This window comes from Asterias amurensis, chromosome 2 (genome assembly GCF_032118995.1).
Source record: "Asterias amurensis chromosome 2, ASM3211899v1".
NCBI classification, from domain to species: domain Eukaryota; kingdom Metazoa; phylum Echinodermata; class Asteroidea; order Forcipulatida; family Asteriidae; genus Asterias; species Asterias amurensis.
The window spans coordinates 18,276,745-18,291,774 of record NC_092649.1 but is presented as its reverse complement, the minus strand read 5'-3'; the positions used below and the strand labels follow the sequence as shown (position 1 = coordinate 18,291,774).

Here is a 15,030-nt window from a genome sequence, read left to right as displayed (position 1 = left end):
GAGAAGATTCGTTATAGGACAGGGGAACCAGACCACAGACAACTTTTTTTTTCTCTCGTTCATGCACACAAAAAGAAGAAAAATGTGGTTGACAAATGCAACAGGTTTTTCACTCTCAATTGCATGTATTTCTGCATTTGTTCTTCTTGCGACTCTGTGGTACTTCAACATCTTACGAAAGAGGAAAAATGCATCGTCCAAAGGAAGGGTGGTCCTGTTCACCCGCTTTCCAGAACCAGGCAAAACCAAAACTCGTCTGGTCGCCGAACTTGGCGAAGCTGGTGCATCTCGTGCGCAATTGTACATGGTTGGTATTTCCTTCTTTCTTTCTTCCATAATGAGGAAATAACTTGTTACAATAACATACAGTGTATGTAATGCTCACTGACACAATAAGTTTCACAATGGAACTTGAAAAAAGGGTGGAAGTGTCGGACTTTAGGGAGTTGTTTTGAAAGGAATGGGGGCATAGTCTCTCTCTCTCTGCACATGCTGCACGTGGTTAAGCCCTGGTACGGAGTCAGTCAGTGCCACCACTGCACTTTTAAGTTCTTAGGGCCAACAGAGGAGTCCAACTACCTCGGCTACACGTTGTTCAATAGTAAAGTTGCATTGTCTGCTTTTAGTTTTGAGTGATACTGATATTGTCTTTTTTGTTTTGATACTGTGGTAAATAAATGAGCTTTGAACATTGTACTGTCCTGTGTGGTAATATTTTTATTAATAATATTTAATAGTATTGTTTATGTTATTGTTAATCATCATAATGTAGCACCACACGGCACCAATTCTGTGTGTGGTAAAAGGTGAATGAAAGTGAAAGTGAAAGGGGGCGGGGCAGTGTTGTTTATAAGTAATGCATGTAATTGAAGCTCGCTTAGTAAACATGTCATTGTAAAATGTATACGTGTATACTGCGACATTAAACAGCCATTGAATTCTGTTTGTAACCTCTTGCGACACCAGTACTAGAAAATTATCTTTCAGCCCCTCAAAAAAAAAAAAAACCCCAAAAAAAACACCATGAGACCTCTGGCTGGTCTTCCTTTTAAAATTAAATGGTCCAGTCATGACTTTGCCTTTTTTGAATGTATTTGAATTTTTTTAATTAAACTTGTCAAATCATGTAATTCAACCAACTGGCTGCAAGGATTAATTTTCTATTTAAATAAACCATTTCTGATCAAATCAACAAGACTTCAAGTGTGAAGCAGCCCTCACTTGAAGGTTATACGGGAACTGATCGGTAAACTCAAACTATGAAAAAATAAAACATAATTATTGTAACATTCCAGACAGATCACATGCTGAACATCTTGGCTGAGTTCCAGAAAAGAAAAACGGACACAGCCGTTGAAGTGAAAGTAGGGGGAGGCAACGTCAGTCAGATTGGCCACTGGCTGGATCGGAAGGGCTTCCCTCCTGAGAGATTTAGCTGGTCAATGCAGTGTGATGGCCAACTAGGAACCAAGATGGCTCAGACCTTTGATAGTTCCTTCAAGAAGGGAAATGAAATTGCAGTTATTGTAAGTGTGTGTCTCGTCAATTTTGCTTCCAGTTGCCCTCAAAGTCGCCCTCAACAAAGTTGCCCATTACAAAGTCGCCGACAACAAATTCGCCCATTACAAAGTCGCCCGCAACAAAGTCGCCCATTACAAAGTCGCCCGCAACAAAGTCGCCCATTACAAAGTCGCCCGCAACAAAGTCGTCCCTCACAAAGTCCCCCACTGCTTTATTCGTTAATTTATTGGGTTGATCTGATAGGAATCAGAGATGATTATCTACGATGGCTACGGTGACATTGTGAGGGGCGACTTTGAGAGGGGGTGAGTTTGTAAATGGGCGACTTTGTTGGAGGGCGAGTTGAATGGCATTCGATCAAAACTTCAGATTTTATTTTGGCCTGCCGAATTATTTAGAGAGACCTAAATTAACTGGTGGGGTCCTACAAAAAAAAGGGGGCGGCAGAGCTCAGCCTTAACACTAGCCTGGCGTACCTTGATAGTAATAGTGCTACGGGGTAGTTAAAACTTCTTCTATTTGGTTTGACCTTTCTTGGCTTCACAAGCTTGCTGGCTGGAAGCTCAGGAGTCAGCGTGACAATAACAATGCCCTGCAAACTTGCGTCTTCTTGCTCAGATCTTTGTACTATACTTAGGGGAGCCAAAGATAAAGGTCTGAGTTGGATGTTTGTGGTCTTCCTTCCTGACACCAAGCAACCAGTGTAGCATTCTGGTGTTGAAACCATTGAGTTGAACTGATGTTAAAGGAACACGTTGCCTTGGATCGGACGAGTCGGTCAAAACAAAAGCGTTTGTAACCGTTTTTTATAAAATGTATATGGTTGGAAAGATGTTGTAAAAGTAGAATACAATGATCCACACAAGTTTGCCTCGAAATTTCGTGGTTTTCCTTCTACTGTGCGAACTAACATAGTCGGCCATTTATGGGAGTCAAAATTTTGACCCCCATAAATGGCCGACGTGTTAGTCGACAAGGTAAAAGGAAAACCACGCAATTTCGAGGCATGTTTGTGTGGATCATTGTATTCTACTTTTACAACATCTTTCTACCCATATGCATTTTATAAAAAACGGTTACAAACGCTTTTCAAAGACCAACTCGACCGATCCAAGGCAACGTGTTCCTTTAATGTTCGCACTTCACACCTTTAAGGTAGCACTGATTCAACAGTGGCCAGCCATGAAGCCCTATAATTTCATGTGTTTACTCATGTTTGTATACCATACCTTCTTCATGCAGTGAACACCATTTCTCAGCTTGCCCTTATAGGGCATCTAAAACCCGCACAATTAACCTATACTAAATTGTACTTGTTTAAAATGTGCAAGTCTTCTCCCTTTTCAGATAAGTCATAAGTGAATAATAGGCTACATTTTTAAATGTGTCATTTCATTTTTGAGTGTATGAACACAACAGAAAGATACATTTATGACAATATGTTTTAAAATCTTCTTCCAAACTTAGTTTACAGTTTCATCTATCATGAGTAAACTTTGAAATTGTTTCCCCAGATTGGCAGTGACATTCCCGCTATTGACGTTGACATACTGGACGCTGCTTTGGATAAGTTGGATCGCTCGGACTGCGAGATGATCCTTGGTCCTACAAAAGACGATGGATACTATCTGGTTGGCCTTCGGAAAGAAGTCAAGAACAAACTAGGTGGGCTTTTCTTTGAAGTTAATTATTGCAAAAATCTACAGTTCGACAGTACCTCCGATCATCAGGCCTGGAATAACACGGGGAGACCACAAAGACCATGGCTTCTGTTGCCCTGGTCTTGGCCATTGTGCCTTGTGAAAGGTTTTCAGTAAACTTTAAGATTTTCAAATAGAAGTGACCTTTTCAAAATCATGTCATTGCGTTCACGATGAATCAAATTCATTGGAAGTGAATGCATTCCTCAAAAAGAAATTAGCCTTTTAAACAATCGCACAACATCGGTAAATAGTATTGTCCAAAGGCCCATACTTCGTGTATTACAACTTATATATCACAACTTATATATAAAATAACAAACCTGTAAAAATTTAGGCTCAATCGAGTCTAATCGGAGTCGGGAGAAAATAACGGGAAAACCCACCCTTGGTTCCGCACGTTTCGCAGTGTCATGACATGTGTTAAATCTGTCATTCTCGATAATATCGAGAATTGATAATTGTTTTAATGTTTCTCAAAAAGTAAAGTATTTCATGGAATAATATTTCAAGGGAAGTCTTTCACCATTACCTTCTGTAAACCCTGTAAGTTATTTGTAAATCTGTGAACTTTTAATTTTTGTTCTGTTCAGAAAGTGTCCAATGGCTTCAAACATTTGAATTGGATCTATTTTAATTTATGTAGGTGATCTGAACAGCTTGTTTGAAGGCATAGAGTGGGGGACATCCAAAGTACTCCAGCAGCAGTTGGATGTGGCTTCTCATTCAGATATCAAGGTAGAACTTATGTCGCAAATCCTGACCGATGTGGTGAGTATATTTCTACATCCGACCATAATAAGCAAGGCATTTTTAAACACTTGTTTGAATCTTTCTTTGGTACCAATTGCTTTTAGTAATGTATATATTTGTTTTCATTTCATTGTTTTATGTTTTGTGTTAGGCAAAGCTCATATATTCAGCCACTGTACTCTTTAATAACCGGTGTTCCTGGCTATGGCTGCTGTATGCGCCGTAGCACCTTGTAAACCTATATAAGGTGCTACATAATTGGGTCTCAGAATTCTTTCTGAGATCTAGAACTAAAAACCTAAATCTAGAACCTATCTTTCTGAAAGTTTGTATATACTCAGCGCCTTGAGTACCTTGTTTGGTAGATACGTGCGCTATATAAGACTATTGTTTTTATTATAACTGTCAGACATTGCTAAAATCCTGTCCGTTCTGGAAACATGTTAACTGGCTCTAATTGTATTTTGTTTCAGTTAAGATTTTTACTGTAAATTGCTGAGGATCTTGGTCAGGGGTGAAAGTGCTTGTAACTTCTCCCCTCAGAAAAGACCTACATGTATCCTCCTACTGTGGTTTGGGCACTGTCCTGGTGTCCAGTCACATTTCTTTAAATTTTTCTTTCATTCTGTGCATTTTAAAATGTGTTGTTTGCTTTTGATCATTTTTATGTTAGGGTTACCGTCTGAATCTAAATCTTGCATATATTTGTATTATTGTAATTTGTGTATTTTGCTGTGTTATTTTACTGTTGTGTATTTTAAATTGTACATTTGTATATTGCTGATATTTTGAATGTATACTATTTGCATAATGTAACTTGATATATTATGGGGTTATTTCTGTCGTTAATATTGTAAAAGTGTTTTGTTATAAACTTTGCTCTTTGAATTGCACTTACCCCACTTTCTCTCTTCCCCTGCCCTTAAATGCGCTGAGACTTTACCAAAATGTTGTGCTTTATACTATAAAACTGATTTATTAATATTGCTTTTAGTTTGTTGGTCCTATATTTTGTTAAGAGTTTTGATTCATTGCATAACAATACCACACTATATAGGCCTATGCATTATTATTATCATGAGTATAACTATGGTATGTTTGTATAAATCTAGTGAATTAAAATTAAACTAACATTGCAGACAATGTGAATGTTCATTTCTATAGTTATAAGTTTACTAATATATTTTTATATGTTCCACCATTGAAGGACACACAAGATGACCTGGGAGAGTTTGAGAGGGCAGTTGGAGTGAGTTTAACTGACTTAAAGATGCCTGTTCTCTCTGTTGTAATACCAGTGCTGAATGAAGAAGCCAACATCCATGCTATTCTCACTTGTATCAAAGAGGTTTGTGTAGTCAAAACAACTTCACGTCCGATGACGTGTTTATCCACCAAGATGTTTTTTAATAATACCAGAGGTGGGTAAAGGCAGTGGACACTATTGGTAATTACTAAAATAGTTATTAGCATAAAACCTTACTAGGTAACAAGTAATGGGGAGAGGTTAATAGTATAAAACATTGTGACAAACGGCTCCCTCTGAAGTAACGTAGTTTTCAAAAAAGAAGTAATTTTCCACGAAATTGATTTTGAGACGTCAAGTTTAGAATTTGAGGTCTCGAAATCAAGCATCTGAAAGCACACAACTCCGTGCGACAAGGGCATTTTTTCTTTCATTATTATTTTGCAACTGATGACGAATTGAGCTCAAATTTTCACAGGTTTGTTATTTTATGCATATATGTTGAGATACACCAAGTGAGAAGACTTGTCTTTGACAGTTACCAATAGTGTCCAGTGTCTAGTGAAAGATTGTAGTTCTTGTGGTATTCCTGTATCACATCCTGTGCATTTTGGAATAATCACTGCGCATTTTCTAAATATTCCATTTGGTCCCTGATCATGCTTGACAACATCATGCATTCTACAGAGCAGTACAAAATGTCACTGGAGTGGACGCAAGAATATTATCTTGCACATCTTGTTTGTTATAGATTTTTCCCCCCCCCCCGATCAAATGGCAACAATCTACCTGGATCCCGGGTGATAAGCATTATTTTGTGCAATAGAGATAATATTTTTGTTCTTTGTTAGTTGAAACCAGTGGTGTAACTAAACATTTACATTTGTGGAGGAAGGGAAGCAAGTGGGGTTCAAAGACATAATGTATTTTCGGGGGCTGCTTTTATGTAACAAACTACTCCATTGGTGAATTTTTGTGATCACATTTGGGGAGGGAGTTCGATGCAAGGGTTTTGAGCTGATTAGAGGGTGTGGCTGCAGCCTCCCTGAACCCCCCCCCCTCTTCTGGTTACGCCATTTGATGAAATGTGCAAGTCAACTTTGCTAAGCCTTGAACGGAAAAATCTACATAGCTTTCAACTCATGACAATAATTTCTCCATATTAACATTAATTTTTTATACACTAAGTTTGAATACCACTGTATGTTTTACAGTCAACTTTTTCATATAACTTTATCTTTGTTTGTTTTTTATGTTGCTTCAGAACAGTTCCTGGCCGTCATACATAGAGGTTATCATCTCTGATGGAGGCAGTCTCGATTGCACTGTGGAATGTGTGGATCAATTTGCAGAAGAAAACCCAGAAATGAAGATCAGTGTTGTCCAAGGAGGTGCTGGTAAGTCTCCTGAATGCATTAGAATGTAAAGAGTTCAATTCAATTCAATCCAGAGTTTAATTCAATTCAATTGTTTTATTGTCACACATATATATACATAAACAGTGAAATTCACTGCAGTTTGCAAGTCTAAAAATATTAAAAATTACAAAAATACAGAAAACCCTTAAACCATAGGCATACAATAACCAGTATGCTCACATTATGCAGAGAGACATTTACAGTAAAAACAAAATTGCAAACCCCAAAAACAAATTAAAAAGTATTAATCATTAAGTAACCTTATTGCACTGGGATAAAAACGGTTGGAGTCAGCTCTGATCGCTCTATATCGCTTACCTGTTCTCTTCAACTCAAACATACATAAACAAGGAAATTCACTGCGAGTCTAAAAATATTAAAAATTACAAAAAATACAGAAAACCCTTAAACCATAGGCATACAATAACGAACAAATAAACAGTATGCGCACATTAAAAATTTTGCTTACCTGTTCTCTTCAACTCAAACAAACTATTCGCAGGGTGAAATTCATCTGAAATAATAGATCTTGATTTCTTTAGGCAACAAAAAAGTAGGGATTTTTTTTAAGAGGCTAAAAATGGGTCTTAAGATTTCTTTGAACATACCGTAGTAGAAAACATTTAGTAAAATGTTGATGCATAATGATTGTTTCTCTTTTATTTAAAGGCTATTTTAGAAACATGATTCAATTAAAAATGTTTGAACAAATCACATTTGTTCTTGAACTTTTGTTCTTGTGGATTTTTTATTCTTCCTCGAGATAACTAATGAATAGTTGCAGTCAATATGAAATGTTGAGAGAAGCAAAGACACACTACACTTTATATGCAAAAAAATTGATACTGGGCCACAGGCACGAGGCAAGTGGTTTCAGCACTGGGTCAGTAAAGCTCATGACTTGACAAAGCCGGTGTTCCTGTGTCTTTGTTCAAAATTCTGACTGTCAGTTTGATAAAAAAACTTTCTGGTTGAGTATTTAGGACTTCGTGAGGTATCAATGTATATTTGGTTTGTGGTAACACCCTGTGTGTATCTACTTGCCAGGAAGAGGTTGTTCTTAGAAAACTGTCTTGCTTTATTCTACTGCCGCGGAGTAGATAATCTGGGGTTCGGGAGACTTCTCAGTTCTGAAAAGAACGTTCCTGCTTTTTAACCATTATCAGGGCGGATGGTATAGAAAATAGACTTGGACTACTACTTTAGCTTATAGGATCGTAATTAACTGTACTGCCGCTCTGTAAGAACAAACTCTACCTGGCAGGTAGATACACACATGGTGTTACCGCAAACCAATATACACATTGATACCTGACCATGCAAAGCCTCAAATCCTATATATTAAGGACTTTCCCATAATACAAAGGAGATCAATCACCTCGATGTGCTTGATCAAGTCATACAGTTCAAATATGTTCTTGTGACTGGTCTTGTGAGAATAGTTCTGGTCCAGCAATCATGTTTAGCAACAGGCCCTGTTGTCTTGTGGACTTTCTCCCAAAGTTCGAGCCCTGAAGGTGTGTATTATGTATTATCATGTATGTTTTTAATTGTGTTCAGGCAGAGGCAGGCAGCTGAATGCTGGAGCACGAGCAGCCACGGGTGTTAATGTACTCTTTCTTCATGCAGACACTAGACTCCCATGGGCGTTTGATCGTTACGTCCTCCTGACATTGGCTGAACCTGGCAATGTTGCAGGGGCCTTCAATTTCAGTTTTGATGTTCTTCATTCCAAGGAGAAACACAGGTATTTAAAGAACAGTGGTGAATTTCACAAAGAGTTAAGACTAGTTTTATCTTGAGTTGGGACGAGTTACTCGTCTTCACTTAGGACGAGCCTTAAGTGTTTAATATCTCCTAGGACTAGTCCTAGCCTAATTCTTTAAGAAATCGACCCCTGGATTCATTTGTACAGTAATAAAACACTGGCTTACATTTTTTGCTGAATATTGTTAAAGGCACTGGACACTATTGGTAACTGTCAAAGACCAGTATTCTCACTTGGTAAAAAATTTGAACTCAATTGGTCGTCAAAGTTGCGCGATAATAATGGAAGAAAAAACACCCTTGTCACACAAAGTTATGTGCTTTCAGATGCTTGATTTCGGGACCTAAAAAATCTAATTCTGAGGTCTCGAAATCAAATTTGAGAAAAAATTAATTCTTTCTCGGAAACTACATTACTTCAGAGGGAGCCGTTTCTAACAATGTTTTATACTATCAACAGCTCTCCATTACTTGTTACCAAGTAAGTTTTTATGCTAACATTTATTTTGAGTAATTACCAATAGTGTCCACTGCCTTTAATTTTTTTTTATAGAATGTCAAGTCGGAGTGGTGCACTGATCTTAAGTTCTGGTGTTGGCGATCAAACATTTTCTCACATTGCACGAAGCTGATGGAACGAGTTTTTCATCGTCGTCAGAAACGTGCACTCTCTCAGTAACATTATATTTTATTAGAAAGTGCGCTTTATAAGTTTGTATTGTTATTGCTTTTATTGTCAGAGATTTGGCTCAGCCCCTGGTAAAGATACTTATCAATCAGAGGGAATTTATATAGCGCCAAAATCAACCAAAGTTGTTCAAGACAGTTGGGTGAAATTAATTACGATACACTTGTTGAAACAGAAAACATTTGTGTTCATCATGCGATATTCAACAATATTGTTCAGCCTTTGGATTTGCATCTAGGCTATCTAGCCCTTTTGTTGGCTGTCTCCCTATTTTGTCAATACCTTTGTTTGGGGATGGCATGTGGAAGCCATTCGACCTACTGCTGTCTTGTGTGACCGGATTTTTTCTTTTCAGATTGAAAACTAATACAATTTTTTTTCTTAGATGATTACCAACTCTGTACTTTGTATTAATAATTGATGTGACAATTATCATATTTTTTGTTTCACTCCAGTCAGGATAAGTGCAGCTGGTGGAATAGAAAACAGTTGCAGATTCTAGAAAGGCTGGTCAGGTTGAGGTGCAGAGTTTCAGGTAATACAAAATCAAATAACAAATTTTGGTTTTTACCTGCACACCGATGTGTGAATTAGCACTGTATACTCAGTACTTCCCCGAGTTTTGTGAAAAAATATCACAGGCATGTTACTCGGGTGGGATTTGAACCCACGACCCTTGCAATTCTAGAGCAGTGTCTACCAACTAGACTACCGAGGGTTGCCCAGTAGCTAGAGGCAGTTCAAATGCTATGTTTTGGCAGCGGGTACCGCAAAGATATAAGAGATGTTAAATTTGCATCAGGAATAAAGAATATTAATTTTGGTTTTTACCCATACACCGAACTTACAAACTGCAAATTCCATCCAAACTCTGAAGGTGCTTCGCAACAAAATTAAAATTTATAGCATTGTTCCTTAGTACCTCCCTACCAGGGAAAAGTGACGGGTAGAGGTATCAATATGGCCCTCTAGCCCGTGGAAGCAAGGCTGTTCCACATCCCAAATGAAATTGCCTTCAGGCCTTGTGTGTCTGGCAACTTGCATCAAAAAAAAATTAAAAAAATGCAATTGCTATGCCCCTGCCGTCGATTTCACAAAACTCTTCCTAACTTAAGACTAATCTTAGGACTTAGGACGAGTCCAAACACTGCACTGTAGCATGCAGACCTTAAGATTAATCCTAAGTTAGGACGAGTTACTCCTACTAACTCGAGATAAGACGAGTCCTAACTCTTTGTGAAATCGACCCCTGGGTCTCTAGACCACAGGGTGTGCAGTGAGAATGTACTTAGAAATGTAAAGCCATCGTTGATTGGTTTATTGATGAGGTAATTATTTTCTCCAGCCTCGCACTATGTTTTTGAAAATATAGCTGTTAAATTGGTCCATGACAAGAAAACTGGCAAAAAGATCGATTGTGGATTTATGGTATGTTGATAACCATATTTTTCTCATCAATTTAAGAAAATAAAAATGCTCATGCCTGATATGCGTCACGAAACGATAATCGGCCCAGCACATTGGTCTACTGGTATTTTAGACATGTTAGAGATTTACTGTAGAATCCTGGGGTCATTGGTTCAAATACCACCTGAGTAGCATGCCTGTGGATTTGTTTTCCTGAAGACACAGAAAACACCACATACATGTATGCAGTGGTTATCACACATCCCTGTAAGGTTATAATCAAAGTTATAAAAAGTAACTAAAACTTCAAGACACTGGACACTATTGGTAATTGTCAAAGACCAGTCTTCTCACTTGGTGTATCTCAACATGCGTATAAAATAAACCTGTGAAAATTTGAGCTCAATTGGTCTTTGAAGTTGCAATATAATAAGGAAAGAAAAAACACCCTTGTCACACGAAGTTGTGTGCTTTCAGATGCTTGATTTCGAGACCTCAAGTTCTAAATCTGAGGTCTCAAAATCAAATTCGTCTAGAGGGATTTGTTTATCACAATGTTTTATACTATCAACCTTTCCACATTACTCGTTACCAAGTAAGGTTTATGCTAATAATTATTTTGAGTAATTAACAATAGTGTCCACTGCCTTTAAACACTCAATATGAAATCTATGCACAACCTTCTGCAAGATCATTTGATTTCAAATGGCTTTGATTCTACTGGTTTTAAAACAGCCATTTTAAGACCGAGCTGCCACTCTTTTTTCCCGTTATTTAAAAAATTGCTTGGAAGGCAGAATGTTTATAGTGGGTCATTTATCATTCTAAAATTCTCATTTACCTGTTTACAGAACTTGCCTACGGAGATCAAGCACTTTTCATGTCCAGGAAAATCTTTGATAAAGTTGGCATGTTCCCACCGTTCCTTCTGATGGAAGACTATGCAATGGTAAGATAATTAATGAGTCCTCTCACAATACTATACAAACATTGGATGCACTATGAGGTGAAGCTGAGAAAAAAATTGAAAACCTAGTTTCGTCATCAGGACAGGGCGAAAGTGCACAAACGTAACGCATTCAGTAATTGTTTTATGTGACTTGTGGTGTGTCATGGCAGAGAGCGGTCTGGTTCACCTGTACCAAGCTCTGGTGTTGTCAGCAGCAGAGTGCGAGTTTGAATCTTGGTCATGACACTTTGCCCTTGATTAAAGGCAGTGGACACTATTGGTAATTACTCAAAATATTTATTAGCATAAAACCTTTCTTGGTGACGAGTAATGGGGAGAGGTTGATGGTATAAAACATTGTGAGAAACGGCTCCCTCTGAAGTGCCATAGTTTTCAAGAAAGAAATAATTTTCCATGAATTTGATTAGAACTCGAGGTCTCGAAATCAACCATCTAAACGCACACAACTTCGTGTGACAAGGGTGTTTTTTCTTTCATTATTATCTTGCAAGTTCGATGACCGATTGAGCTCAAATTTTCACAGGTTTGTTATTTTATGGATATGTTGAGATACACCAACTGTGAAGGCTAGTCTTTGACAATTACCAACAGTGTCCACTGCCTTTAACCATTATTGCTTTGTAAAAAGTTGGGAAGTTTTTGCATTTTGTTCTACTAGTCACGCTCCTAGTGGACGACACCCGCTATATTAGAACTGAGTTTTGTTTTGTTACTCCCATGTAATTCTACCTTGTGTACATGTTCTTCATATGGTTTGCTGAATATTTCTCCGTTTACTATCAAATAAGGTTGTCTAGTTGACATGACAACCATGTTTTGTGGTCCGGTAGGTGGCAGCAGACTTACCCGGTAAATCCATCGGTCTTGGTAATGTGCGCATGCTCAGAACTGCGTAAACAATGGAAATTTACCTGGTAAGTCTGCAGACACATTGCTCCAAAGTCTCCCATGGGTGTAATAAAAGCATCGGATATATCCCCAATGCATTTGTTACATTTAATAAATTGTTGCAGTACCCATTGCTACTTACAGGAATCAATAATGTTTTTGTGTTTGCCAATCTTCATTGTTTTTGCCTTATACCTCATTGTGTGATATCTTTGTGAATTTTGTTTTACTGTGAATGTGATAATTCTCTTTCAATTTTCTTTCAAGGGTATCGAAGTACACTTAATAATAATAATAATAATGGTGTGTCATGGTAGAGAGCTGTCTTCCTCATAATAATAATAATAATGGCTTCTTATATAGCGCTCAGGTCCGTCACGCAGCTTGAATTCGGTTCTCTAATATTCGCTCGGCCGCGACACCCAAATAAACGCAAATGAAATCGATCTTCTCTGAGTGCTTGTTTATAAGACCCTTCCCATGAAATATGTCAATCGCACGTAGCGCGTGCACACTTATGTTTTGGTTGGCAAAATGAGGGAACATCGCGCTGTTTTGTACACGGCTAATGGGTGTGTGACGCAGACGCGATTGCGCGTCTGCTTAGTGTACAACTCTATGGCGTTTGCCAACCAACAGGGTCTGTACGCATGCGTGAATGTAATTAGCATATTTCATGGGAAGGGTCCGTTCATTTTGATTCTGGTCTTGTCAAGTAAGTTCTAGCCCAGTACAAATTTAGAGGTACAAGCCCTGCAGTCCTGTGGATGTTTCCCCTAATTCGAGCCCTGTTTACATCACTTGAAAGGCCTATGTTAGAACCAAAATTAGAGATTTTTCTATCAATATCTGCGTACAATTGTGTTCATTTTGTTACTTGCTGTGACTTATCTTATGCTTTTCTGTACCTTGTTAAGTAGACGGGTCACCTCCACAGTGCATTACGCATTTTATTATAACTATATTATTATTAAAAATCATGAGTAGGAATTTATTCTTGTTTTGTACTTTGAAGCTCGAATATAATATCTCTAGATAATTACAATCTCCATTTCCTCAAGGTTTTGTTTATCAAGGGGGTGTCTCATCTTTTGTTTGTGTGCACCTTGGAACCTTTAAGTAGATAGTTTACCTCAACAGGGCATTATATAATTAATTATAATTATTATTATTTTTAAAATCATGAGTAGCATTCTAGTCAGTATTTAGCTCAGCGTCCATAAACAAACTCGTTTTGTACTTTGAAGCTCAAAAATCTTTGAATATTTGGAAAGTGACAATCTCCGTTTCCTCAAGGAGTTTGTTTCTCTCTCATGGAATTGGTTTCGGATAATGATGATTGACTAATTCACCATCAGGTCAAGAAGTTGCAGCAGTTTGGACATCTGAGAATCATTCAAGACGTGTCTGTGGTTACATCTGCTCGACGCTTACTGAAGAAGGGAGTAATAAAGGTAAGAAATTGAGAAATTATACTCTAAGAAAATGCTAGTGTTGATGTTAAGCCTTGTGGGAGTTTTCCGAGTTCCCTTGAAGGAAGAGTCATCTAAGCAAACAAGTAAACAAGTGCACAGCTACAATCATGGGTACACATTTTCTTTTGAAACAACAGTTTGTGGTCACATGACCATGTTTACCTGGCATAGACCGTATCGAATATGACGTCACCATTCAAATACCTGCCCTACAACATGGCGTCTGTAGGGGTATGCGTGCGTGTGCCGTATAAATCAAACCAGGAACGCTGCATGCTGCGTGCTTCATTAAGAGGCGCATACGGCCTGCCTTACAAAATGGCCACTTTCGTAGCAACAAAAGGGTTATTCAATACAGTCTAACGACATAGCTGGAGCGCGTTTAAGACCAGTTGGCTAAAGCGCATTCGGCTTTCATAGCCATACGCGTTGGTGCGCAAGCTTAATCGAGCACTCATAATGCGTAATGCAGACGATACGTATTGCACTCATTTAAAATTGATAAGTAGTGCCCGTGTACGCACATTCGACCTTAAATAAAATTCAATTAAACAAAACAGTAAAAAATAGGAGAACTAAATAAATACAGACGAAGTAAAATAAAGTGAAAATCACCAGTGGGTTTATGACTCCCAAGCCTCGATGACTACTCTGGAGCTAATAAATATGATGATGTCTGGTTTTTCTCGTTTTAAATTTCAGACGGTGATTATTAACCGCTTGATGATGGTCGGATACACCATCGGTATTGATCCTGGTACATTGGGTCGTTTCTATTATGGTTAAAGTAACACTTTGGTGATACGCCTTCTTCATACGTGGGTGTATATACCACAGGAATGCCGCTTAAATTCTGAAATGGCATTCCAAGATTTGGGTGAGAAGTTTGATCAAATTTTTAAGGTGCTACCCAATGTATATCTCTTCAAGCTTTCTGGGCAATTTTGGTGCATGAATAATAATAATTTGACTTGTGTGAATGAGAGACTTTTCGGCATGCGAGATGAAAACGGTCTTGGTAAATTCTGCGCGTTCCTAGAGTGCTTTGAGACTTCATGTTATGTTGCGCTACATAAAAGCGGTTTATTATTATAATATGAAAGCATTTACATAGCGCCAGAATCCGCCGAAAAAGGCGCTTTACAGATTGAACACAGTGTAAAACGTGAAGCCAATAAACATACCAAACTATATAAA

General features: G+C 38.0%; 1 protein-coding gene across 1 annotated transcript; it reads left to right on the top strand.

The window, feature by feature from the left end:
* The first annotated feature begins 60 nt into the window (after positions 1 to 60).
* Positions 61 to 14,670, top strand: LOC139950636 (uncharacterized). Its single transcript, XM_071949418.1, has 11 exons — positions 61 to 307; positions 1,296 to 1,526; positions 3,036 to 3,186; positions 3,868 to 3,992; positions 5,182 to 5,322; positions 6,485 to 6,617; positions 8,199 to 8,385; positions 9,549 to 9,628; positions 11,352 to 11,449; positions 13,717 to 13,812; positions 14,536 to 14,670. Exons 1-11 carry the CDS (start codon positions 62 to 64, stop codon positions 14,617 to 14,619), a joined length of 1,572 nt encoding a protein of 523 aa, XP_071805519.1. The 5' UTR covers position 61; the 3' UTR covers positions 14,620 to 14,670.
* The last annotated feature ends 360 nt before the right edge of the window (positions 14,671 to 15,030 follow it).

Bases quoted from the DNA above. Each gene is read 5' to 3' on its own strand.
- LOC139950636 (XM_071949418.1), top strand. From the start codon at position 62: ATGCACACAAAAAGAAGAAAAATGTGGTTGACAAATGCAACAGGTTTT. The intron at 5,323-6,484 runs GTTTGTGTAGTC...ATGTTGCTTCAG, and splicing joins TTCTCACTTGTATCAAAGAG to AACAGTTCCTGGCCGTCATA. The intron at 11,450-13,716 runs GTAAGATAATTA...ATTCACCATCAG, and splicing joins TGATGGAAGACTATGCAATG to GTCAAGAAGTTGCAGCAGTT.